Here is a 27,359-nt window from a genome sequence, read left to right on the forward strand (position 1 = left end):
GTAATTTATCTTGGATCCCATGTGTTTTTGCTTGATACCAGGTCATTTACCGCACGCTAATGGGTCATACACACAGGAAGATTTTGGCTTACTTTTTAAGCAATTTGGCTAAATCGCTTAGAAATTAAGTGCAGATCGCTCAGTGTGTATGCCCCATAGCGATGGCGATGCGCGGCCCAGCACGTCGCTCAGCACAAATCTGTTGTGCAATTCTCTGAAGGGACCTACACACGGGGTGATATCAGGGCATTTACTAAGTGATCTCACTAGATCGCTTAGAAAATGTCCCTACATCACTCCGTGTGTAGGGGTTATAGTAATAGCAATGCGGATAAATCTAGTTAATCGCAGCTCAGTACACTGGCCCTGACAGATTGCTCGGCAAACAGCGCTAACACTTCGCTGTGTAGCACAGTGTGCTCAGCAACCTACATCACTCCGATCGCTCAGCAGTGGCCCATGTCGGTGGGAGGGTACGGGCAGCGGAGTAAGGGTGCGGGCTGCAGCGTACAGGAGAACAGCGCTGTGTAAGCTGCTGCTGCTCACACGGCGATGTCCTCCATGCCTCAATCCGGCATCTTGTTATACCGTATTGAGAATGACGGAAACACAGCCAAAACCTTTCAGTTTTGGCTGTGTTTCCGTCAAAAGCAGGTGAATTAGCGGCTCTTCCGTCAATTCACCTGCTTTTCGGCATGTCAAAACATTTCGACATGCCGGGGAAAAAAAGCTTTGATTGAATAGATCGGAACCCCTTCCGATGTATTCATGTCGAAAACTGCCGTCTTTTCGGCAAGACGGCAGTTTCGACCTTCATTGAATATACCCCCTAGACTGCGGGAAATCTCCCACACTAAATAGCTCAGAACACAAACCTTGCTCAAATTTTCCTGTGTGTATGCCAAGTAGCCAAGAGACAAATTCTCGGATAGGGGGTTTTGCTATACAGACCTGTCCCTAGAAACAGCACATCATACTGTTCTTGATCCAGAGCTGTCACTCTATCTACAGCAATTCGGGTGTAAATAATATTCCTCTTGAAGAGGAGCGGCTTTTCCCCAATCGGCTTTACATGCTCGGAGACTAGAGGATGGAGCTTCACAAAATCAAGGACAATATTGGGGAGATCCTCGGAGACGTTGTAGCCACTACTCCGTAATTCATTTGTGATGCACTGCGGGGGAACAAGAATCCACGTAGGAGATTAGAGATGTTCCATTTATGATACATAAACAGTTCCTTCTCAGACATCCATAGTATTCCTTATATGGGGAATTCAGCATTTGTTTCAGATAACAAAACCCAAATAAATAAGAACAAAATAGAGGCATAAAACTGAGGAATGAACTAAAACTCTGGGAATCGCAACTAAAAATAACTACAAAACAGCAACAGTTTTACTACTTGGTTACAAAATAAACCAGAAGAAGAATATCAGTATTTAAATTTAAAAAAACTTCAATTTACTTTTGTACAAAATACACATGAAAGAGGTCTTTGGATTCTGGTATCCTGGGGATAGGACCACCCTAATAAGTTGACCCCAAATTGTTGACATACTTTAGATCCACATGGTCAAAAGTTCAACGTGCTAATGGTTATGTCAACATATATGCATACTGTATTGCAATGTTTTCGATGCCAAACTTCCCTACGGTGTATATAAATAAAGAGATAAAAAAAAAAAAAAGTTCGGTACTTATGTAGTATCTGGGCGTCCGATTTAGAAATCGGATCGCATCGCATGCGACCAAATCGTATGCGATGCGATGGTCAAGATTTTTCCATAGGATTCAATGTTAAAATGGTCTGAGTCCATTTTAACCTAGAATTCAATGGGAAAAAGGGGTCCTTTTCCTTTCCCCACTATCCAAGTGGGCATGGAGATGGATATAAACCTGTGGCGAGCGTTTTTCCATAGGATTCAATGTTAAAATGGTCTGAGTCCATTTTAACCTAGAATTCAATGGGAAAAAGGGGTCCTTCTCCTTTCCCCACTATCCAAGTGGGCATGGAGATGGATATAAACCTGTGGCGAGCGTAGCGAGCCACCGAGCCCGAAGCGTGGCGAGCGTAGCGAGCCCCGCGAGGGGACACAGAATACTTTTTAAGAAATATGTGTGCGCTCGCCACGCTATATAAAATCAACTCTATGCCCACTTGGATAGTGGGGAAATGAACAGGACCTTCTTAACATTGAATCCTATGCAAAATCGCATCGAATCGCATCGCATCTGATTGTATGCCTTAAGGTAAGGCATACAATCACAAAATCGGACGCCCAGATACTACATAAGTACCAAAAGTTCAACATGCTCAATAGATCAATGTGTAAAAGGCTGATTATGTTTAAGGTGGACAAGTTCAAAATGGTCGCCATGATACTGGTTAACACATTTTTGGTGGTTTTCCCCATTTTTTTAAACTTTTTTTATCCTTTCCATTTGGACTACAATTGGGAAAAGTAACCTGCCTGTAGCATGGTGAGCAAGCTTGGTACAAACAAAATTACACAGAAAAACCTTTAAAAAGTTGTGTCAACCGCTTCCATTTTGACTTTTTCACCATATGGGGGTCAATGTTTTTAAAGTCAAGATACTTCGGGTCAGCTCAATGATCCATACCCTTGGATTCTGATACTAAATAAAATATGCTACTGTTAAGGGTGCCCCAAATCTGTAAATGCTGAATGTTGGACTTTGGCCACCAACCTGTGTCACCATACAGGTGGCTAGGACCAGCCACCCGAGTCAACGACATTTCACATACAGAACTTTTGAGATGGACTTACTGAGCCTGGTCTTGGCTTTGGAACATTTCCTGTATATCGATCCCATTTCCTTGTGGTATCCTGATATTCCATGTATGGCCCCTCAAATGCCTTCTGGATATCGGCTATGCTGTACCGGCAAACAGCTGAGGATTCCATGCTTCCCCTGGGCACAAGAGGTAACAAAGCCATAAATAACACAACTAATGGGCAACACTCTTCTCTGACCACACTAAACAACACTAGGCTACAGGGAACAAAACAAATCCCTATTACAGTGGTGCAGTAGCTCATGTATCCAGACAGAATTACTGAACTGAGAATAATCGTTATATATAAACACTGTCTGAGGCACAGAAAAGGCAAATAAAGAATGTCACACAAATTGAGAAAAAAGACATTGTACAGAGTAAAATAATAACCTATTTATTCATACTGCGATAAATACATTCGGGAACTCTGCTAGAATTAAGTAACGTACATGGATTTCTTCTGATTTACAGAGAACAAAGCAAACAGGCAATTATGCTGAGTGATTCCGGTGTCTGCATCTCCATTCTCATTGAGTACAAGTTACATCTGTGTGAGCCAGCCTGTGCTTACATTGGCAGTGACAGGACAGAAATGTGACATCACATGGGCCAACTGCTGCCACAGGCTAGGAAATGACTGGCATCAGTGTGGCTAGCAGGGCATTATACCCATAACATTACCGCACCGCTATCCCTGATATGCAGAAATGTGGCCATTCTCATCTGGGATACTTATGTACCAAAGGGATATGGTCCTTGGGTCTACAGGAACTAGGTCGACAAGCATTGGGTCGACACCACTAGGTCGACAGGCAGCAAGGTCGACATGGGTTTAGGTCAACATGGGTCAAGGTCGACATGGATGTAGGTCGACGCAAGCATTAGGTCGACATGGGCAAGGCCAACAGTCAAAAGGTCGACATGGGGTTTTTCACTGTTTTTTGAGCCGACATGTGCCGACAAGCAGTATTTCATGCCCTACCATTGACTATGGCGTGGCGGAAGACTAAAACAGTGTGCCCGAAGCATCCCGAGCGGTGCGAGGGGATGCGGTGCACTTCAAACTGTGTCCATGTCGACTGTGTTGACATTCGGGTCAAAAAAACATGAATAGCCCCATGTAGTCCTTTTGACTGTCGATCTAATGCTTGTGTCGACCTAATGTCCTGTCGACTTAGACCCATGTCGACCTAGACCCATGTTGACCTTGCTGCCTGTCGACCTAGTGGTGTCGACCTAATGCTTGTTGACCTAGTTGCTGTAGACCAAACGATCCCAACCCAGACAAATTCTATACTCAGATAATGGACAGCTCGGCCAACATGTATCATATCACAGATCACACAGTGACACAAGGTACAAAGCTGGCATAATACACAGTATATGGTGACTTAAAGCATGTAGATAATCTTAAGGGCCCCATACATCAGCAATTAATTGTGACAATTTTCAGATATGGAGATGATTGCCACAATTAATTTTAGATGTGTGGGCTCCCCCTTTTGGCAATCCCAATCAAAATCGCCAATTGATTGCTTAATCAGGTTTTTAAACATGTTTAATAATCTGGTTTTATCTGCAGATCTTTTTTATATGTGTGGGCATTCCCAATTCGTCTTCTTCATCTATTTACATTATGAACAGCAATCGATTGGGCAATTTCCAGATATGAAGATGCAATCTTTAGATGGAAAAATCTGCCGATCACTGAAATAATGGGCCCCATACATCAGCAATCACAATTTATGGATTTCCAGATACAGGGATTTTTTGGCCAGATAAATGGATTTTACAATCTATTTGACTTTGCCCACACATTACAGATTTATTTCAGTGATCGGCAGATTTTTCCATCTAAAGATTGCATCTTCATATCTGGAAATTGCCCAATCGATTGTCATTTCAGCTGTTCATAATGTAAATAGATGAAGAAGACGAATTGGGAATGCCCACACATAAAAAAGATCTGCAGATAATACCAGATTATTAAACATGTTGAAAAACCTGATTAAGCAATCGATTGGCGATTTTGATTGGGATTGCCAAAAGGGGGAGCCCATACATCTAAAATTAATTGTGGCAATCATCTCCATATCTGAAAATTGTCACAATTAATTGCTGATGTATGGGGCCCTCGTGTAAGAGTAGTGATGGTGTATGGTAACTGTAAGGGATGGAATGGGAACCATTCCTTATACACTGATTATTATTATTATTCTGTCCTTCATCAGTTTATTCCCAATTGATTAATTTGTTCGAAACACTTGCAGCATCGTACCCGGGACAGACTGTGAGGGGAAGAGTAGGATGTCAGGATAGAAGTCCCATTCCCTATGGAGATTTTAGGGGAGGGGTTTTGAGGGAGGCCTAGCATTTTAAAGCACCAGCTATGCTTACAGGGTGATGACTACACACCTCTGATATGTCAGTGGCAAACGCATGACTTTTAGAGGGGGTTTCCAAATGTAATCCACACTCTCCCACTCTGCAGCGCATTGGAGTTAGTACGGGAGTCTGGGGGAGTGGTAATAGCCCTGAATATTGGCCTTTATTTACATTGGATACAGTATGGAATACAGAATTAATATTTAACATTACAGATGGTCTATAGCAGGCATGTCCAACGTTGGCCCTCCAGATGTTGTGAAACTACACATCCCAGCATGCTTTGCCACAGTTTTGCTATTAGAGAATGCTAAAACTATTGCAAAGCATTCTGGGATGTGTAGTTTCAGAACATCTGGAGGGTCAACATTGGACATGCCTGGTCTATAGTATAAGCGGTACAACACACAAACATGAACACAACAACCTCACTTCTGACTAGTTACCGGAGTGATTTACGTTACAGGAAAACATTTCTCATCATCATAGGGCATTGCTGATTTAAAAATGTCCTCTATTCTGACAATAGAATCACAAATTCAAGAAAAAGATTGATCTTGGCGTCATACAGCACCGCTGTGCGAGTCTTCATTTTGTTATAACAAAGACGTGTAACATGAAAGGAAAGCGGTGTCTCTTCAGTGACAATGGAAACACATTCTCCCCAAAGCACTTTCGTTGTGTATTAGTAAATGGAATGAGAAATCATCTAGAGCTGAGACTATCGCAGCTTTCTATGGAGAGTCGCTTCTTTCAGAACTACAAGTCTCAGCCAGGGCCGGCGCCACCACTAGGCAAATCTAGGCATTTGCCTAGGGCGCCGGCCATTGGAGGGCGGTATTTCGCCCCCCCTTGCCGCCCGGGTACCTGTCCTGCGGCGTATATGTGCGTAAAAGCTGGCGGCGGCGGCAGTGGGGGGTCCCTGCAGTCAATAAGAAATAACGAGTGCTATCCGCCGGGCTATGCGGAAGCGCTTCTGTTTTGGAAACATTGGCCGCACGCTGATTGGCTGAGATTCAGCCAATCAGCGTGCGCCGTGCGGCCAGTGTTTCCAAAACAGAAGTGCTTCCGCATAGCCCGGCGGATAGCGCTCATTATTTCTTATTGACTGCAGGGACCCCCCGCTGCCGCCGCCAGCTTTACAGCGCCGCAGGACAGGTACCAGGGTGGCAGACACCAGGGCGCCCCCACCCCGACTTGCCTGGGGCGCTCTGGTGCCTTGCACCGGCCCTGGTCTCAGCATGCGTGCCACCGGCTATGTCAACGTCACACACAAAAGTACACAAACTATATCCAAAATCACTATCATTACATGAATCCTTTCTGGATTTAGCAATAAGCTTCAGCCAACCAAGGGCTGAGGGTTATGGGTCATAGGGTCAACCAATAATAAGTTGACATGCATTGGGTCGACCACAGAAGTTCGACATGGCTTACATCGACACATTAAATAGGTCGACATGGCTAAGGTTGACCGGATTTGGAAGGTCGACACAAGCAGTTTGTCGACAATGGCTATATCGACTTTCATTTTAACGGTTTTTTTTTTTTGTAAAGAATGTCGACACGGTTGTCATGGGCACTGTCAAAGTGTACCGCATCCCTTCGGCGCGGTGCCACGCTACGTACGGAACACTATTCTAGTCTCCCTCCACGCCCTAGTGGATGGTAGGACATAAAAATAACGTTAAAAGCTTTTGTTTTCAATCATGGGGACAGATGTATCGACTAGCGTTAAGTGCATATCTGCACACATACACACGCTCGATTTGTATATTTCTGCTGGGTAATATCACTATTTCCTTTACAGTTTCTCATAAAGGGCCAGATTCTCTAAGCTTCAAAAGCGATAAAATGGAGAGTGATAAACAGCCAGCCAATCAGCTCCTACCTGCCATGTCACAGACTGTGTTTGAAAAATGTAAGGCAGGAGCTGATTGGCTGGCTGTTTATCACTCTCTATTTTATCACTTTTGAGAGAATCTGGCCCAAGATGTTGCAGCCTCATCTAACAGCAGCTGTTTTTAAGACATTTCATTTCAAGTGCCATTATAAAGGGACTTTATTTCTAGTATCGCAGCTTCTTAAATTGTTTTATCTCAGATCTGTGACAGATTTAGAATGCCAATCAAGATGCAGAAAACATCCAAGTGCGGGAGGGAAGCAATCTTCTGTTCCTCAATATTTACTTGATAATTCACTAGATATCAGCAAACAAAGCCCTTCTGGGCAGGCATCAGTCTCTATCTACAATCTTGGACACATTTCACGTTGCGCTTTCTTTCCCAGTCATTCTGTGCATCTGTTAGCAGTGACAGCTCCTATTCAGCCCATCACCCATCGCCCTCCTCCCTGATACTTTGTGGAGGACTTAAATAATTGAATTTCATTCCAGACAGATTCCAGGTAGTCACCGCACCGAGGGGGTGGAATCATGAAGGTAACACTAAAAACTCTAATCAGCCTCATGTTTAATATGTCCATTTATTTCGCCAGTAAAGAGAACGCCTCACATCATCGTCTATGTATGTTCTCCAAATGTATATTTGAAAAGGCAACAAAACCTTAAATACTATGTGCCAATCATTTATACTAAGCAGACACATAATGAGCAGAAACAATGGGTGAAATGTAATAGGATGAGAGATTCAGAAAGTGAGAGATTTGGTAAGAAATCTCCAGCTTTTTTAAAGCGGCAATCATTTACACAGCAAAACCAGTGTGATTTTGCTGTGTAAATGATTGCCACTTTAAAAAAACTGGAGATTTCTTACCAAATCTCTCACTTTCTGAATCTCTCATCCTATTACATTTCACCCAATATTCCATCTATTCGTGACGTTCTAGTGCATTTAGGTTCTATCTGTACAACTTCACATAACGGGACTGACTTGCAGTGGCATGCAATGCCGGTGTTGACATAGCCTGCGATTAGAACAGGTGAGTATCTGTGAAAACCCAGAAAGTAATACTACAGTAGATACAAAGACGATGTATAAAACACCATTGACTCACACAAGACAATAAAACATCCAAAAGTAACAAATTACACCGGAACAGAGTAGAAAATAAACAGTATAGGCAGCAAATAGATCACAATAAAAGGCTATTTTATTTTAGTTTGGCCACGCACCTCTTAAGGCAGGCACTACAGGGCCATCCCGGCTAAAACAACTAGGTGCTCAAAAAGCTTTTCTTCCCCAAGTGGCCCACCAGATAGACTAGCATGGCAGATCCTATTCACTGTGAATAATAAGAGTACATGGTGCTCCATGTAGTCTATGTATGTTCTGTGTTATACGATACATGATTTGTTACATGATTATGTGGCAACATGTTATATGTTTCCCCCATTCCACGTTGTCACCTGGCTGATGCAATGTAACTGGAAAACATTCCAAGTATACCAGGCCAATAAAGCCGATTCGGATTTTAAACCTAAATCTTTCTGTATATTTTAAATGTGCCCCACCTGCAGTGCCACATGTCCCCCCATGTGCAGAGTTACTTGCTCTTATTTCTCCACTACCAACTCAGAAACGGCCCCATACAGTAGCTTATCAAATCGAAAGAGTTTGATTTCCGTTTGATCTTGATTCTGAAATCTAACCGTGTCTACACTCTAATAGAGGATATGTTCTGTACACAGGGCCGGTGTAGGCAAAACTTCAACCTCCCCCAGGAAGGTGAGAAAGTACCCTGCTTTCCCTGGAGGCTCTCTGCACCCTCCCCTTTGTCATCCACAACAGAGTACAAAAAGAAGGGGGCAGCAATGTAGGGAAGTATGTCTCAAGGGAAAGTATGGAGATGAGGTCTTAGAAGTTCCACAGTCGCCACCTGCATTAAGTACAAAGAGGATCCTCATAGACATCCTTGATTTTTTGATTTGCAGACTTAGTGGTGGTGGCGCCCCCCCCCCCCCCAGATCCCGGCACCCTAGGCAGATGCCTAAAGCTGCCTAATGGTAGAGCCGGCCCTGTCTGTACACCCTGTATGTATGAGTGGGACTAGGTTGGATAACAGCAGATCTTATAGGACCAGAAAAGGTCATGCAGGAGAACCGTCTGATGTAGGCCTGTAACCAACAACTGTAGTCTCCGCAGAGGTTTGTTGTGAGCTACACACTGCAGAGTCCATCTATCTCCTCTGTGCCAGAGTATATTCTGTCTGACAGCTCACACATCTGGAATATATAATGCTGCAGGCTGAGCACTGAGATTTACACTTGAAGGAAAAGAGCAATGTGGTATCCAGTCATGTTCTCCAGATCAGACATTGCGCGTACTACTCAGAACTGCTGGCATGTAACCGTTCTGGGTTATAGTAAGCGTTGTTCTCTGCTGTCAGATTAGGTGACAGGTAATACTGCTGCTTTCTGCAGCGTTATGAGCAGGCTACGGAGGTGCAATTTCACATCGATAACCGTAGTGTTGAGGGAAAAATCAGAAATCTGTGCATTTATAACAATTATTTATGAACAGTTATATATATAGCGCACGCATATTCCATGGTGCTATACAGAGAATATCTGGCAAGTTGCCTCACACATGGGTTTAATGCAGGTCATGTAGCACAGACCTGTATCAATTGCAACAACAGTGGTCATTTTGCCCTGAAAAAAGTTCAGCATAACTCACATGGCTCGTCCATCTCTGGCGTAAGAGAATGATCATACAGATGGGCAGAGGCGGATATTTCACAGGGCAACCTAAGCACCCGCCTAGGGCCCAGCAGGTCCCCATAAGATATCCCAGTTGCCTAAAATGTTCCCATAGGAGCATTGCACAATTACGGTGTGGCCAGTGGCGGAACTACCGAGGGTGCAGCTGCTATGGAGCCCAGGCTGCGGGGGCCCGGGATCCCTGCACCGTGACCGGTAATATAATATTATCCCCTTAAAAGATCCGCCACGACTGCCTAATTAAGCAGCTTGCGCCAGGCATGGCTGTGCTGGGGAGAAGCCGGGCAGGTGCGGAGGCGTTTGAGGGAGGAGGGCCCCAAGAGGTCTAAATCAACCTCTGAAGATGGGTCCACCCCCATCTTATGAACCGGTAAGATAACGGTAGGTGCGGATGCATCACGACAGCAATTATTTCTGCTTGCGTCCCACTTTTGGGAGCGTCTGCATGATGCATTTCCTATGGGAAGCAGATGCGTTTGCAGTGCACGCACACAGGCCACAGGCCGTGTCAAACAACTCACAATTGGAATGACTGCTGGTTGAATGAGCGCGGCCGAATCTTTATATACAGCATACTGACTTAATTAGTATAATGTGAAATATAATAATACTAATATATATAACTGAAAAGCAATAATGATCGCCATGTTACTATAATCTCCGAAGGGTCTTTTCTTAACCCCCATCTCCCAACGGATAACCCAGTAAAATATGTAAACAAAATATACCAAGATCAATCTGAAAGATTAGAAATGAAAATTATTCTTCTACATTTCTTGAATTGGGAAAACTAGAACTTTAGCCTGAGATTAAGTGATTCCAGATATGACGGAACTAACGAAGTACCGACTAAAACATAATATCAATTACGTAACATCTGCTGATAGTGTGACCGGCAACTATTCTTAAATGTATATTAAATAAAATATTATATAAGTTTTAGGTTGGTAATATATACCAGTCTCCCATACACAGTGTGTGCGGCCATTTTGTACCAGTGACGTCACTGATTTCCAATGAATTGATAGGACACATTTTGATTCAGGTCGGTTCCATAATATTCAGCATACCTAGTATGAATAAAATACATACCACTGCGATACAAATGCCCCGTAAAAGATAGTGGTGTGCCAGCTCCCGACTTCCAGTGTGAACGCACTCTTTAAAGTTTCGTAGAACAGCATGGAGCAGACTAATCTTGCTTTTAGGAATGATGTCCATTTCTTCTGCAAAATTTTCTTGCCTCCCATATCGCTCTAAGATAGTGAATAAGATGACAGGTTATTTGCTTCCTGGTTGATTAAAGAATTAAATGTCAGATAAACAATTAAACCCAATGGGGCCTTACACACGAGGATATTTCAGGGCATTTAAGCAATCTCACTAGATCGCTGTGCAGCTCTCTGCATTGCTGTTCAGCTCTGTGTGCTGAGCCAACTTGCTGAGCAATCTACATTGCTCAGATTGCTCAGCACCATCTCCCGGTGTGTAAACCCCTTTACACAGTACAGATGTGTGTGTGTGGACAGATTTCCCCATATACAGATATGCACTAAACTGTCCGCCGCTCCCATAAGAATCCCGCCACATCCACAACTGTAACATACATAGATAAGGCAACTGAGTTGGTGCTTAAGGATACAGAGTCACAGAGTCCTATGGGCCTGTCTGCATGCTTTTCCTATACTCCGTATTTCTTGATTATAAAAAAAAACACAGTGGAGGACGTTATGGCTAAGCACGCAGCAATGTGTTCTGCTTTTGGGAAATCTTCACACCAAATAAGCTTTTTAACATCAAAAGCAGCTTCCTCACAAATTCGCAACAACTAGCCAATGAACTAGCAACCACCCTAAAACACAACCTTTCTTGCAAACATGATAAATTATTGCAATTATAATATAAATAAATGATCATGATTGCAGATATTCTTCTTAGGAATCCAAGAAAGAAGAAAGATAGCTCAATGCCCCATCCACTAGCACGAGCTATTGCATGTGATACCCAGCCGCTGCCGGGTGACTGGACTGTATACAATACACCATATGCAATCCTTTTGCATCTGACTTATTATATGCGATCCCAGTCATGGCTGCGGAATACGATAAATATACATGGCAGCCAAGATGGTCTGCGACTCTTATCAGAGGAGCATGGGAAAGGACCTTGTATCAGAGTCAGAGGAAAACGCATGTGGTATGGACACTTTCCAGCAGATTTCTCGTCCCGGAAGCTCGGAATTAGAGGAAAAGTGGCCGTATCGCACTAGCGGATGGGAGCCTTGACAGTGATCTTTGCAAAGCGGAAATTAGTGGCACAGGGCTTGATGCATTTTTTGATACATCACAAGTGATTAGATTTGATGTGCACTGTGTGTATTGTGCATGAAATCATACACAAGCTCTGTCACGTTATACCCAGAGTCATTTAAAACGGGGGCGACTGGACATAGCAAATTTGGGATACGGTCGTATTGTCGACACCACTTAGGTCGACACCGCTTGGTCGACAGGTGTCTAGGTCGATATGTGTGAAGGTCGACATGTGTCAAGGTCAACATGGGGCAATGTCGACATGGGTCTAGGTCGACACAGCATTAGGTCGACAGGTCGGAAGGTCGACATGGTTTTTTTACTGGTTTTTGAGCCGACATGTGCCGACAGGCGGTATTTCATGCCCTACCATCCCCTAGGGCGTGGTGGGAGAATAAAATAGTGTGCCCGATGCAGTTGACTTCCAACTGTGTCCATGTCAACTGTGTCGACATTCGGGTCAAAAAACAGTAAAAAAAAAAACCATGTCGACCTTCCGACCTGTCGCCCTAACTCTGTGTCGACCTAAACACATGTCGACATTGACACCTGTTGACCTTCACCCATGTCGACCTAGACACCTGTCGACCAAACGGTGTCGACCTAATGACTGTCAACCTAAGTGGTGTCGACAATACGATCCACACCCACAAATTTGTGTGGCTATTCTGAGTAAGACAGATTGCACCTTATTCCTACTTGCAACTGGAGGTCATGAGTGACCTATAATGGGCACTTGTATATGTTCTGCTCAGTGGATTTCTATAGTTGGTTTTGTTATTTTTTAAACATATTTGAAATGATGACCGCACAGCGCATCTCCTACTGGCTCGCATCTTTTACAGCATAAAACGATTAAACCACGCTAGTGCACAATTTACTAACCGGTCTAGGGAGATTGTTCTTTAGTTTTCAATTTGAAAGCACCTTTATGAAGCTGGTGCCTTTTCCGCCATTCATAAGGCTAAATGTATTATCCCCTGAGTTCTGGAGGTGCGGCACTGTAAATAATTGCTGCTTTATACAACACACAGGCTTGCACAAACATTCCCAACCTCCTGACTTGTTGCTGTATTTTTGGCTTAGTGCTTATTCTTATGCCATTGTGTATGTAGAGTGCGGAAGTTGTTATGTTGGGGAAGTGATTTCACTACAGTATTATGCATCTTTGGGGAAACTATAATGAACATGGATTTGTCAAAATACCACATTTTCGCTGCAGAATTTACAGAAGCGATTATTAAAGGCTAAAAAGTAAAAACCAACCCGGTTTAAAAAAAAAAAAAAAAATATATATATATATATATATATATATATATATATATATATATATATATATATATATATATATATATATATATATATATAGTCCAGATTCCCAGAACACTTTCGTGTCAAGGGTGTGAACACTCTCCTCCAAAATAACACTTCAAATGTTGATATCCATAAGAAAAGTTTTTTAATCCATTAGTTTAACTTGCATCATGCCCCGACGTTTCGGTCCACATCAGACCTTTATCAAGGAGCTTTGATGATGGTCAAAAAAAGTTCAGCATAGCTTCACAGATTAGCCCTCGGAACGGGGGCTAATCTGTGAAGCTATGCTGAACTTTTTTTGACCATCATCAAAGCTCCTTGATAAAGGTCTGATGTGGACCGAAACGTCGGGGCATGATGCAAGTTAAACTAATGGATTAAAAAACTTTTCTTATGGATATCAACATTTGAAGTGTTATTTTGGAGGAGAGTGTTCACACCCTTGACACGAAAGTGTTCTGGGAATCTGGACTATGTTTGAGGGATATGGTGACACATATCAACCTCTTTGTTGAACACCCCCAAGTTGTCATTATAAAGTGTGAGTGCGGTCTACCCCCCTTGGCGTATATATATATATATATATATATATATACAGGTCGAGTATCCCGTATCCGAATATCCGTTATCCGAATTATTCCGAAATACGGACATTCCAGAAAGTGAAAAAAATTTATTTTTTTGCTAAAAACTCACTGGGGACATATGTAACAGCATCACTGGGGACATGATATGTAACTGGCACTATATATGTGCAAGACAATGATTGCTTGGCATTCAAATTCAGTGCTGAGATAGTACACACATTTTGTTTCACGTTTGAAACCTTGTTTTTTGAACAATTAAAATATGTTTGTGTGTATTTTATGTGGTAATAAAATATATTTGTGTGTATATTATGTGTTTATACAGCATAAATGCAAGATACTTCAAAATACATAGTTGAAATATTAAAATATTCCGAAATACGGAATAATCCGTTATCCAAAAATCTCCTGGTCCCGAGCATTTTGGATGGATACTCAACCTGTATATATATATATATACACAGATAGATAGATAGATACAGTATACACACAAACAAAGAAGGACACCTTTACGAGTGACATTTTTCTATTATGTTGTTGTTTGAGCAAGGCACATCAAATTCCAAATGAAAGGTCTTGGTCTGTAGAGGAATATTGGTGTAATCGCTTCATTTCGAAGTTATGTGACAAATGTCAGCCTGCCAATTAACAATGCATCACTATTGTGTTACGGAAAATGTGATAGTTCGTGAACTCTCCCTGCGCACCTGCTGGGTGACATGGAACACGTGACCTGCTGGGTCGGTGGTCTGGAAACTGCGACCGTTCAATTGCAGCAACCCACTAAACAGAGATATTTTTTTAAACATTTGACTCCTAAGTGAAAGAAGAGGGGTTACATTTTTGCCCTGGCACATCAGCTAATATACTGAATATATATATATTTTTTCCCCTTTAAATACTGTCGACATAAACAACGAAAAACAGCAATTTTCCCAAATCAGAGCTCCTTACAATTCCAACACTGAAAGGATCTGCATTTTTGTCCAGATCTTACTATCTCGCTGACTATTGGCTGATACACTCAGTAGATATCTTGGAATGCTGTGGGCTTGAGTGATGAACCAAAACAATGTTGGTGTTTAATATTGTTTCAAAAATGATAACACAGATAACTGTATGTTTTGAAACCATGGTGATCAGAAGCAGATGAAATACAATCACGTCTGCGGGTGGAACGTGGTCTTCATCTAGTATGTAAATCATATTCTCCAATGGTGTCTATTCCAAGTTAGAAGACTGCTCGTTTATAAATTCTAGACCAAAAAGAGAATGACAGTGGGAGATCTATCCTCTTATTTGTGTGCCCAATGATAATAAATCTCAAATAAAAAGTTGGTATTTATATTTCAACTTTGCAGTTTTACAAGCTCTGCAAAGAATGTTGCCTTATATAAACCATCAACTCCCATTATAAGTACCGATGACCTAAATAGCCCAGCTCTCACCGCCCAATGGCTCCTGTTCCTCACCACTCCATCAGGCCAGTCGCCTGTCTCTCTGCTGCACTCACATCCCCTCTCCTATTGTTTATGATCTATCATTGGAGCCCAGAACGCTACATTTCATAAAGCAAATATTAGAAGTGATTTTTCAGGGATATTTACCACAAAGGGACAGATGTACTAAGCTTGAAAAGTGATCAAATGGAGAGTGATAAGCAGCCAGCCAATCAGCCCCTACTTGACATGCTGCAGGCTGTGTTTGAAAAATGTCAGATAGGAGTTGATTGGTTGGTGGTTTATCACTCTCCACTTTATCACTTTTCAAGGCTTAGTATATCTCGCCCAAAGTATCGCAGGACAGTAAGAAGCATATCTTGACAGATAATGCTCTAAACAAGTCCAGAAATGCTGGTGTTAATGCCTGACTGTGAGTGAGAGGCCGGACAAAGAAGGAAAAGTGTTCTCTAACATAGGACAGGTGGGTGCCTGTCCCTGTAATTACAAATAGATCACACAGGGATAGAGATGCTTATACACAGCGGGCTAGAGATGCTTACACACCATAGGCAGCCACATCATATGCGTGTGACCAGAAGCTGATGGACGTACTGGATGTTGATGATGAAGCTACCGGCACTAGCAAACCATTTGTTATTAGCTGATTGCGATGCACAGTTCACAACAGTATTTCCCAATATTACATATAAAGGCTCACATGTGGCACTAGCGGTTTCACTTGTGATTCTGTAAGTACTGTACACCTGGGAAACATGCAGTGTCAGGGCCATATTATGTGACATAATATTAACTACTATGGGGGATAATGTCAACTAGGGCCCTACTATAGGGTTAACATCAACTAGGGCCCTGCTATGGGGCATAACATCAACTAGCGCCCTATTATTGGGCATAATATAAACAAGGGCCATACAATGGGGCATATCATCAACTAGGGCCCTACTATGGGGCATAACATCAACTAGGGCCCTACTATGGGGCATAACATCAACTAGGGCCCTACTATGGGCATAACATCAACTAGGGCCCTACTATGGGGCATACCATCAACTAGGGCCCTACTATGGGGCATAACATCAACTAGGGCCCTACTATGGGGCATAATATCAACTAGGGCCCTACTATGGGCATAACATCAACTAGGGCCCTACTATGGGGAAAACATCAACTAGGGCCCTACTATGGGCATAACATCAACGTGGGCCCAACTATGGGGCATATCATCAACTAGGGCTTTATTATAGGGCATAAAATGAGCAACAACTGCTGTAGAGAAAGGAGTCTCCAAGAAACACTGGGGCACCTTCTAATTGTTGCTATGGAGCCCGTAATGTTCTAGGAAAGTTCCAGGATCCTACAGCATTCTGCTGCTAGATGCTATTCTTCTTAATGCCGACATCGTACATTGTCCAGGACTTGTTTCTGACAGATCATACATTTAGAAGCAAACTTACACAAACTATAAGGCCGGAGGGATCCTCATACTTGTCAAGTTACTGCTTGTTGTTCATTGTGTAAGGACCTTCAATAAAATGAACCCCAAAGGCAGGTATTCAATGCCCGGGATCGCGGGCGGCAGCGAATCCTGTGTAGGATTCGCTGCACTTTCGCCGCAATTCTCCCTGCAGGGCGATTCGCCCGTCAGCCACCGCCCACCCTATTCAACGCGTCAGGGGCTCTCCACCCCTGACGGCGAAAATGACCCCCTACAGCGAATAACGCTCCTGGCTCTCTACCCTGCTTCTGTGGCTATACTGCCACTGCAGGGGATGGAGCGGAGTCACGGCGGGGGAGCCCGCTGATGCCGCCAGGTGCCCCCGCACAGCCTCAGGACAGGGACGGGTCCAGCAGCAGTAGCAGACCTCCGGCTCCAGCAGTCCCAGTGCTGACATCTGCTATCACCCTGCTGGGGCTGCTGGAGCTGGAGGTTTGCTGCTACTGCTAGACCAATCTCCTTACCGATCAGAGGCAGTGTCCTTCCCGCAGATCCCCGGCTCCTGCTCCCTTGGCAGGAAGCATAATAACCCCCCGGCAGAGAGCTGCCACTGGCTGCACATCAGCAGACGTACCCCGCACATCAGTTGCAGACCTCTGGCTCCAGCAGTCCCGTCCCCGTCCTCAGTCTGTGCGGGGGCTCCCTACTGATCAGACAGCCAGTGTCCGGGGTCTCTCCCCTTTCCTCAGACCACCGGCTCCTGCCTGCATTACACTGCACCTTTACTATTGAATACTGGCAAGTGTCATAGCTGCCTTCCAATGTCAGCTCACGATCCCCGCACCCCCCCCTTCCCCCAATCACCCCCCTGCTTAGCTGGCTGTCAATTTGCTGAGAGGGGGGGGGGGATAAAAAAATAAATTAAAATATATTACAGAGGTGCTAATAATGCGCAAATATAAGCAAGACCCTAAAGATAAAATAAAAACTGTTTTTTTTTTACATAAAAAACAAGCAAAGAAAACATTTATTTAAAAAGTACGCAGAATGGAGAACCATGGCAAAAATCACTGGAGAAAGCAGTTCTCCATTTGAGCAATGAATACACTCTTGGTGAATTCAACTAAAAACCCCATTGAAAACCACCGGCGAATTGCGGCAAATCGCATACAGCGAATCACCAGACATTCGCTGTTCATTTGCAGCGAATTGCCTCCATTGAATAGGGCGAACTGTTTTTTTCTGAGAGAAATTTTGCCGTTACCCTGGCGAATTGCCAGATTTGCTGTAAAGTACGGCGAATCAGAGCCATTGAATACTGGCCTCAAGGCTTAAACTGGAATATCCCCTATCCACAATCTTGGTCAGGTATCAGTTATGAAAAAAAATGAAATGGCCAAACGTGTGACTGAAGCAGGAGCATCTTACTGCTACAAAACGATATAGAGAAGTTCCAGGAAAATTGGCAATTAATGAAGAAATTATACAAATGAGATTTAACAAAAAAAAGTCCAATTAAAGTCAGAATATAATTGCCAAGTCTATATTAACATGCTAATCTGTGTATATGGTGAGTATCTTCCCACAGCAAATATAGGGGTTTATTTATCAAGCAGTGAAAAGACTGAAGAGGACCGATGAAGAAGTTTCTCATAGCAACCAATCAGCTTTGAGGCAGCATTTATCAAATACACACTAAAATAAAAGCGGAAGATGCCTATTGGTTGCTATGTGCAACTTCCCCACTGTCCTATTTCCTCCACTGCTTTCTCTTCTTGATGATTCCACCACAAGATCACCCTACTATGAACATAGAGAGAAAATCAGTGAGGGAGATTGATCATACTTTGAGAGAGATAAAATAATAACCAATCACTTTCTGCCATTTTACAGGCTGTGTTTGCCAATCGATCAGCTATCAACTATTTTCTCACTGTATCTCTCTCCGAGCTTTAATAAATTTCCCCCCGTATTCCTATAGTGAACATTATACTTGTTTTGAGTGGGATTGGACTTCTCCGGTTAATGGAAAAAGATTTGAAACCTTCTAGTTAAGTTAATTTTAAAATTCCCATAGATTCTTGAGCAGATGAATTGGTATCTGCTGACTGCTCTGAGTAAGGCATTGTGCAAGCGGTAGGAACAGTTAATTTATTTAAACAATTTTATGCCTAGTTTGTTATAAATCACATATTTTGTCTATCACATGCTTGGTCTGGAATATTTTAAGTCTTTCATTTGCAAAAGTCAATAAGCAAGAATTATGTTTAGAACTACCCTTTACAGAAGAGTGAGGGAACAATAGCAATCCCAGCATTACAGTATGGTACTTGTGTAATAGTACGGCGCCCGTTACGTAGTTAGCGTAGCGTCCCTGTCAGAATCAGTGCAAAGTGTTCGCGCGGCCAGCGTAGTAAGGGTAGTCAGTGCCCCTGTCAGAAGTAGCGTAGTGTTCCTGCGGCTGCTTAGCGTAGTCAGCGTCCCTGTCAGATTCAGTGTAGTGTTCCCACAGCCAGCGTAGTCAGTCAGCGTTACGCAGTTACCGTAGTCAGTCAGAGGTGAAGGTGAAGTGACTGCGGGTGTATTATTTCTGACACTAACCTCTCATGATGTTTATCCTGCCGCAGACAGAGGAGGAGTCAGTGGCATTTTTTCAGCAGCACCATTTGCTGCCACTGACACAAACCTGTGTTAATGGACTTGAGTATGGCGCTGCCACATTAAACCCTGCCGAAAGAAGATAAGTCTCCATGCGGCAAATTGGTTTCTGGGGTGTCGTATCCCATTTCTTACCCTCATCCGTTTTATTTTTTCATGGGCAGAGGAGCTCACAAGCATATCGTTTTGTGAGCGACAACTAAAGTTGTCGAACAAAACCACCGTGCTGTACAATAACCTTATGTGGGAGGCCTGCACCGTGGATTTAATGTCGCAGCCCCAACACCGGATTGGCGGTCCGGGAAAAATAGTTGAGGTGGACGAGAGTCTGTTTGTACAGAGGAAAAGGTCATGTCGGAAGAATGCTGCCTCAACAGTGGTTGTTTGGAGGCATATCCAGAGACACCAGTGAGTGTTCTATGAAGCCTGTGGACAGACATGACGCAAATCAACAAATATATAGAACCGGGGACGATTATATACTATGATTGCTGGCATGCATATAACACTCAACAGCTGGAGCAGGCAGGGTACCACCATGCACGGGTAAACCACCGCTATAAATTTGTTGATCCGGAGACTAAGGTTCATACCAAAACATCGAACATCTTTGGGGATCTTGTAAGTGGTGTAACAAAAGGCAAAGGGGCACTGCACGCCAACATCTCCTATCTCCAGGAATTCTTTTGGCGCATACTGTCAGCGCAGAAAACGCTTTCCAGTGGATTCTATATGCCCTAGCGAGCGCAGCGAGTCCCGCGAGGGGACGTGGATTACTGTACAAGTAATCCACGTCCGCATGCCACGCTTCGGGCTCGCCACACTTTTTAAAATCAACTCCACACCGACGTGGATAGTGGGGGTATGAACAGGTCGGAGGAACGTGTAGCGCGTGGCTCGCTGTGCTTTGGGTGGGCGTGAATAGTGGGGGTTTAAAAGGAGGCATTTGCCAGTATGCAACATTGAGCACTGGCAAATGCCTCCTTTATTGTGCATAAGACGCACTTGCGCCCGCATACCCCCTTTGTGCACGAGATGCACATGCTACCGAACCCCCTAACCCTGTCTCCCTGAAGCGGACACGGGCAGGTTGCTGTACCCTGCCGCAATAATTACTGAAACGCAGGAGCGTCTCAGACAGCTGGAGCGCCTCTCCGCCGGCACCCGCATGATCCCCTCTCCGCCGCTGTCTGTCAGCGCAGGGGATTTGGAGGTTACCGGCGATGTATGAGAGGCGCTCACTAGGCTTGCCATGGACGCCGGGGACAGACCCGGGCTGTCGCGGAGCCACTACGCTAGGCAGCCGTTGGGCTACGCTGACAGCGTAGCTTAGCCTACACTGAAAACGTAGCGTAGTCAGGCGCCGTGCTATTAAACAAGTACCTACAGAATATTTTTAATTCTTAGCAGCATAAATACAGCATGTGACTGTACTTGCTGCATCCACAGAGTCCACACGTACAATGTTGTCCTGGTGGGTACATAATTCTGATATAGTTGGAAAAGCAGCTAATGCTGCTTTCACACCGCAAAACCTGCTTTGACCCGTTTTTTTTTAAACGTTTCTTAAATCGGGTCAGAGCAAGTTAAGCCCCTTGCACATTGCATGTTGTACACTGCATTTACTGGTTAATTACCATTTTTGTACCTTTCACATTTCAACCATAAGCAGTTGTGGTTGTAGGCAGTGACTTCATGCCCTGTAGCCTTTCACCTTCTACCCCCCCCCACACACACAGAGACCGCCAACCATCCCCACACCCCCCTGGAAGACGGCAGCCCCCCCCCCCCTCCCCTGGTACCTGGGCAGCCAGCGCTAATCCAGCAGGGTCCAACCCACCCCCTCCCCTGGTACCTATGCAGCCAGCGCTAATCCAGCAGGGTTCAACCCCCCCCCCGGTACCTGGGCAGCCAGCACTAATCCAGAGGGGTCCAACCCCCCACCCTCCCCTGGTACCTGGGCAGCCAGCACTAATCCAGATGGGTCCAACCCCCCACCCTCCCCTGGTACATGGGCAGCCAGTACAGTAATCCGGGTAGTGGGTGTCCATACATTGCTGTGGAGGCAGCGGGGCCTTTCAGGTGAATGGGGAAGTGAGCCCATTGACCCATTTATGGAACACCCGAGATTTAGAAAAAAAAAAATGGTACAGCAGGAGAGGAAAACTATGGCCAAAAATTGGGGTAACTATTTAGGCTTAAGATAACTCTTAGGTTCCCATGAGGGCTGGTATTCCATTAATTACTGAGATTCAGGTAGAAACTAGATTTAAAAAATGCTGCTTCTCTGCTTTATAGGAATATAGTGTTTGTTCTTTAAAAGGACATCTTGGCCTAAAACAGGACTTTTAAAGCTGGCATTAAAAAAAAAGTTACATGTTCTGTAGATAAAGGAGTCTTCATGCATATGGTTTTGAGATGCCTCAAGCTCTTAATGTACTAACTGGATGTACAGTACTGAAGGAACAGAAACTATACATACTATATGCTTAATAGGATGGCTACATACATCCACTCAGTCCAGGCAACGCAACCTCCAGATATTGGGGGATTACCACTTTTCAATTATGTACGGCTTACAACTGTGAGTCATGTAGAATCTAAATTAGCACTTGTATTGCCGTGTCAGTACAGCAGAAGTCAGTCTAAGCTGCACTTCATTCTATTGATTTAAAAATAACTATCATTGTGTATACACTTACAATGCCCTACATGATGGAAATAGTGGTCCTTATCTTGTACTAATGAGATTTGCTGTCCGCAAGTAGGATTTAGGTTTCTGCATCTCTGGCTCGGTTAATAATTGGCAGTTCCTGATGCAGTGTTGGCCAATGGGAGAAAGTAAGGAGTGATCTGTATGTCTGTACACAATTCCCAGAGCAACATTCAATCTGTCATTCTCTAGTGTTGTGGGAAAGTGATGGCCGTTCTAAATTAGATGTAAGCATGCAGTTACATTCTGCTTAAAAGCAAAACAAAAACAAAACTCTTCATATTAATGATTCTCAACGGTCCTACACTTAATATAGTCCCCACTCGGTGCTCTGCAAGAGCTATCCAGCACAAGCCATTATAGTATATCATTTTAAATGAATGAAACCTAAATCAAACAATGTATACATGCAGTTATACTACTGGTTCCAAAATAGATGTATAGCACAAAGCAAGTAAAAAAGAATGACAGCGCACCCCTATATACTGTTGCAGAGTATAAAAAAACTGATGACACTTTATTCAAAGAATTCTATTCTAAACAGCTTGACTGGGCGTCTAAAGTCCGGGATTGGAAATTTGTATGCCCAGACTATGGTCAAGAAAAGACAAGACTGCCGCAGCTAATTGGTGCTGATCAGAGCAACAATTGAATGGCTCTGATAAGACGCCCTTTTATTTAGACGCCCAGCAAGAGGGGTGTGCACCCCCCTTTAATGGGCTCCACAGTGTAATATGTAAAATTATGTGCTCTATTAAATACCCGAACTTGAACACACTAATACAATTCTCACAGGATCTACTCATGTAAATCAATATTAACCAAGCATTGCGTTACACCCAAACATATCCTGCTTTCTATGCTAGGCACACTTCCATACTAATGCCACCGTCTCAATACACTAAACTACTTATAGGGGGGTATCTGGCCCGACAGCCGTGACCCTGGCCTGTTTTCGTTTTGTTCGACCACAGATCACCAGGCGCGATCGTCGAAAATGGGGGGTACACTGTGACACCAAAGACTATTGAATTTGATTGGCGGTAGAGCACAGTGGCACACTGATTAGAACATAAACATAAGAAAATCAATTACACCTACTTATCAGACTAAGGCCTTTATTCAGATCTGATCACAGTACAAATTTGTTTGGAAAATGGGCAAAACCATGTGCACTGCAGGTGGGGCAGATGTAACATGTGCAGAGAGAGTTAGATTTGTGTGAGTTATTTTGTTTCTGTTCAGGGTAAATACTGGCTGCATTATTTTTGCACTGCAATTTAGATTTCAGCTTCAACACACCCAAATTTAACTCTCTCTGCACATGTTACATCTGCCCCACCTGTCAGGAGGGATCGACAGCCGTAATCCAGGATTGCATCCCCCCCCCCATATTGTTATCCTATATTAGTGTGTATTTTTATGGGGGAAGGGCTCCCTATTTTACCTATACTGAACACTTGTAACACCAGCAAAAATCATAGTGTGAATGCCAATTTCACTGTTTTTTAATTGAATTGTGCAATTAAATGGAGCACACATACAGGCAAGAAGCGGAGTAAATGTGCTATAGGTTAACGTAAAACGTAATCGCGGCTAGTTACATTTGACCCTAAAGCTTCAGCCCAGACACTGCTAGAAATGTACACACAGTACAATAGAACACAAATCCTGTGATCACCATTAATCTAATCTACAGCGTAATGGTACTATAACAATGAGCAATCCACGACTGTCTGTATTTACACCAAATAGTTACTTTGTATGCAATTTATCTCACCGATAACAAGAACACAGTATATGTTAACTCCTCCGATTTATCACAGAATTCCTTTAGAACACTCCTGGTGCCCAGTATTTGCATTGGGTTAATCTGTGCTGAATGCATTGATTATATTGCAGATCAGTTCGGTGTCACCCCAAGCTCACTGATCTTATTCTCACATGTCAGTCGTCCTTTATGTCGATCACATATTACTATCAACACCAGGTAACAGAGCACTGTACAAAGTTACAGCTCACAACTGGAATATAATAAAGTATGATAAAGTATGCCACTGAAAGAGAGGAAATGGAGGTTGCCTGCCCTGAAGAGCTTACAATCTATTCCAAATGTTATTGTTAAATAGCAAGCGTTTTTCTAAACACAACCTCACTGTGTTCCTCCGTGACAGGTACAAATGAAATGCAGCAAGAATTGATGTTGAATCATTACGGTTGGGGGTTTAACCCTTTGAGTGCCAACTTTGCGGTGAGAGATCCTCAAAATATCCGCTACAAAATGCTAGCGCCGCTCACAGCAACTCTGCTTTTTTTTTAAAATGCAATATTTAACTAAACGTCAATTTATTGACTTTTTGTATTTATTTACTAGGTGATTCATCGCGCCCGACGGGCGCTCTTCACACCGGCGTAAGGGGCTGCGCCCCCTTCATTTGTGAACATTTGTATATGAGAAAGATGGTTAGAATTGTATGACAGATGCCTGTATTGCAACTTGAGTTATAGGTGAAATGTGTTAAATAGAGAGCATGTGATTTGGAAGGGGGTGTGTATTGTTTTGTTTAATTAAAAAGCGGTTACAGTGTAAAATGTACATTGATAGTGTGTAGGGTACAGTGACATTTGTGGGTGTGGGGGGGGGGGGCTGTGTGTGCGTGCGTGCGTGTTGTTGAGGTGTGTGTGTGTGCAATAGTATAGTAGGGTGTTTTTGAGTCAGCGGATTCCCACTGGCGGAGGTCACGACACAGGAAAACAGGAGGTTGGGTAGTGATAGGGGTGTGTGGGCATAAGGGGGACTAAATAGGAGGGTGGGGGACACTGTGCAGATTCTGCCAGTGGGTGAGGGTCCAGCGTGGCAGCACAGGAGTACAGGACGGTGGCCCTGAGTCACTGTCTCCTCCTACTGGGTGGGAGTTAGGGTGCATGAGAGCAGGAGGCTGGGTGGTAAAGAATGATAGGGGAATGTGGGCAACACAGGGTGAGCGGCTCCCCACAGGCGGAAGTTACGGGGAAGGAGAACAGGAGGCAGGGCAGTGATAGAGGTGTGTGGGCATGAGGGTAAAGGTTTTTGGCTGTTGCAGAGTAGGGATGGGCATTGGTGCAGACGTCATCGATGGTTGGCATTGATGGCGATTTTGCACCCTGTCATCGATAATAGTAAAATATTACTTGCATAACCATCGATTGTTGTAGCTATCGATGGTCATCCATTATATCTGACTGAATAAGCCGTGGGACAATCAGAACTCATTGGCGGGACTGTCGGGTGTGGGGGGGCGGAGCTATGCTCAGTGTCCCGGCACCATTAAAAAAATTTGAAACTTGATCGGTTCTCCTTTGCCATCGATGTAGGGAAACCATCTGGTCCTCCCACATCGATGGCAAAAGTATTCAACATCAACTATAAACCATCGATGATTTGAAATCATTGATGGTCGATGGGCATCCCTAAAAATGGAGGAGGGTGGGGGACAGTATGCATCTCCTGGCAGTGGGTGAGCGTCTCCTCCCATTGGGAGGGAGTAAGGGGGTGCATGAGAGCAGGAGGCTGTATAATAGTGGTATGTGGGCAAGACATTGATAAAAGTTGTGGCACTGGTGCAGAGGACCGTGGGGACACTTCTGGCAGTGGGGGAACCTGCAGCGCGGCAGCCAAGGCCAGATTTCCCACCTAGGGGCAGCACCTGCTTGTGGCGGTAGAGGATCCCCCATTCTCACGGCGGTACGTGAAATGCGAAGTCGCGGGGGTCCACTGGGGGGTGGAATTGCCGGAAGGGGGTCAGGGGGGTCTGCAAATTGCGGGAGGGGGGGGGGGCGGGACGCGAATTGCAGGAGGGTGTGGGGTCCGCAAATCGTGGGAGGGGGGGGGGCTTGAATCGCGGGAAGGGGGGGGGTCCGCAAATTGCAGGAGGGGGGTTGTGGGCATCAGTGAATTGTGGGAGGGGGGTTAAGGGGGTCCGCGAATCGTGGGAGGGGGTGCGAGGGTGGCGCGAATCGCGGGGGGCGGGGCGTGGGGGTGCCGTGAATCGCGGGAAAATGAATATGAAAACATTCAAAAAATGAAAAATAAATCTTCAAAAACTCAAAAAATGAAAAATAAATCTTCAAAAACTCATATCAACCTTTTTCATTGTCAACCATAGCCACGTCAGTGTTTTGCTGGTGCCGATCATTTATTCCGGGGGGTGCTGCGAATCGCGGGAGGTCGCAGAGGTGTGTGTGCCACGAATCGAGCACGGGGGGGGGGGGGGGGGGGGTGGGGGCGCTCACCTGGTGGCTGTGGAGTAGCAGTGTCTTTGCAGGGCAGCATGGGGAGGCAGAGGGTGTCTGGCACTGTGGGCTCACTGGGCTGGTTCTCGGTCACTATGTGAGTGTGTGTGTGGGCGGAGTCAGAGGCTCCACCCAGCGTTATAGCCACACTCACACATTTTGAGTGACAGATGTAGCCATTATATAAGAGATACTACAAGAGCAGTCGCTGTAAGCGGCGCTGGCAATTTTAGCAGATATTTTTGAGGATCTCTCACAGCAACGTTAGCACTCAAAGGGTTAACCTTAGCCAGGTCATTATTTCCTTTTATGTAATTATTATTCTGCGAGCAAGGAAATCTGCTGGTCTGGAACAGTAAGTGATCAAGGTCCTATTGTGAGAAGATGATGAGCTGTGACCAGAGCTGTGTGAATGTGACCAGTGTGATGTGGGTGTGGCCAGTGTGAGGCCAGGCATGTGTCGGTGTGGCCAGTCATGTGTGGGTGTGGCCAGTCATGTGTGGGTGTGGCCAGTCATGTGTGGGTGTGGATTCCACCAACACCATCAGACCCAGAAGTCTCCCTAAATACGGAGTAGGAGGGAAAATAGACAAACCATTTTAAAATGTATGATTTATGCCAACTGCATTCCACCCCCATCATGCTTCATGATGATGGACCTACATGTTAGTGGAAGCCTTTAGCTGTAGTCCTATTTGTACAATTGTTAACCTGGACCCGATTTAGTTAAACGA

The 27,359-nt window shown here is 44.3% G+C and overlaps 1 protein-coding gene across 3 annotated transcripts in view; it reads right to left on the reverse strand.

Annotated features, from left to right (window-relative positions):
* The window catches only part of SEMA4G (semaphorin 4G), a 221,122-nt gene that overhangs the window by 29,473 nt on the left and 164,290 nt on the right, over positions 1-27,359 (reverse strand). For all 3 annotated transcript variants that reach the window (XM_083149232.1, XM_083149233.1, XM_083149234.1), the window contains exons 9-11: positions 10,961-11,124; positions 2,792-2,936; positions 952-1,174 (exon numbers count right to left, since the gene is read on the reverse strand). In XM_083149232.1, the coding sequence (XP_083005358.1) occupies positions 952-1,174; positions 2,792-2,936; positions 10,961-11,124 (532 nt within the window). The remainder of the gene's footprint in view (positions 1-951; positions 1,175-2,791; positions 2,937-10,960; positions 11,125-27,359) is intronic.

The sequence above is a fragment of the Crinia signifera genome, chromosome 6 (assembly GCF_055691185.1).
Source record: "Crinia signifera chromosome 6, ASM5569118v1, whole genome shotgun sequence".
In the NCBI taxonomy this organism is placed as follows: domain Eukaryota; kingdom Metazoa; phylum Chordata; class Amphibia; order Anura; family Myobatrachidae; genus Crinia; species Crinia signifera.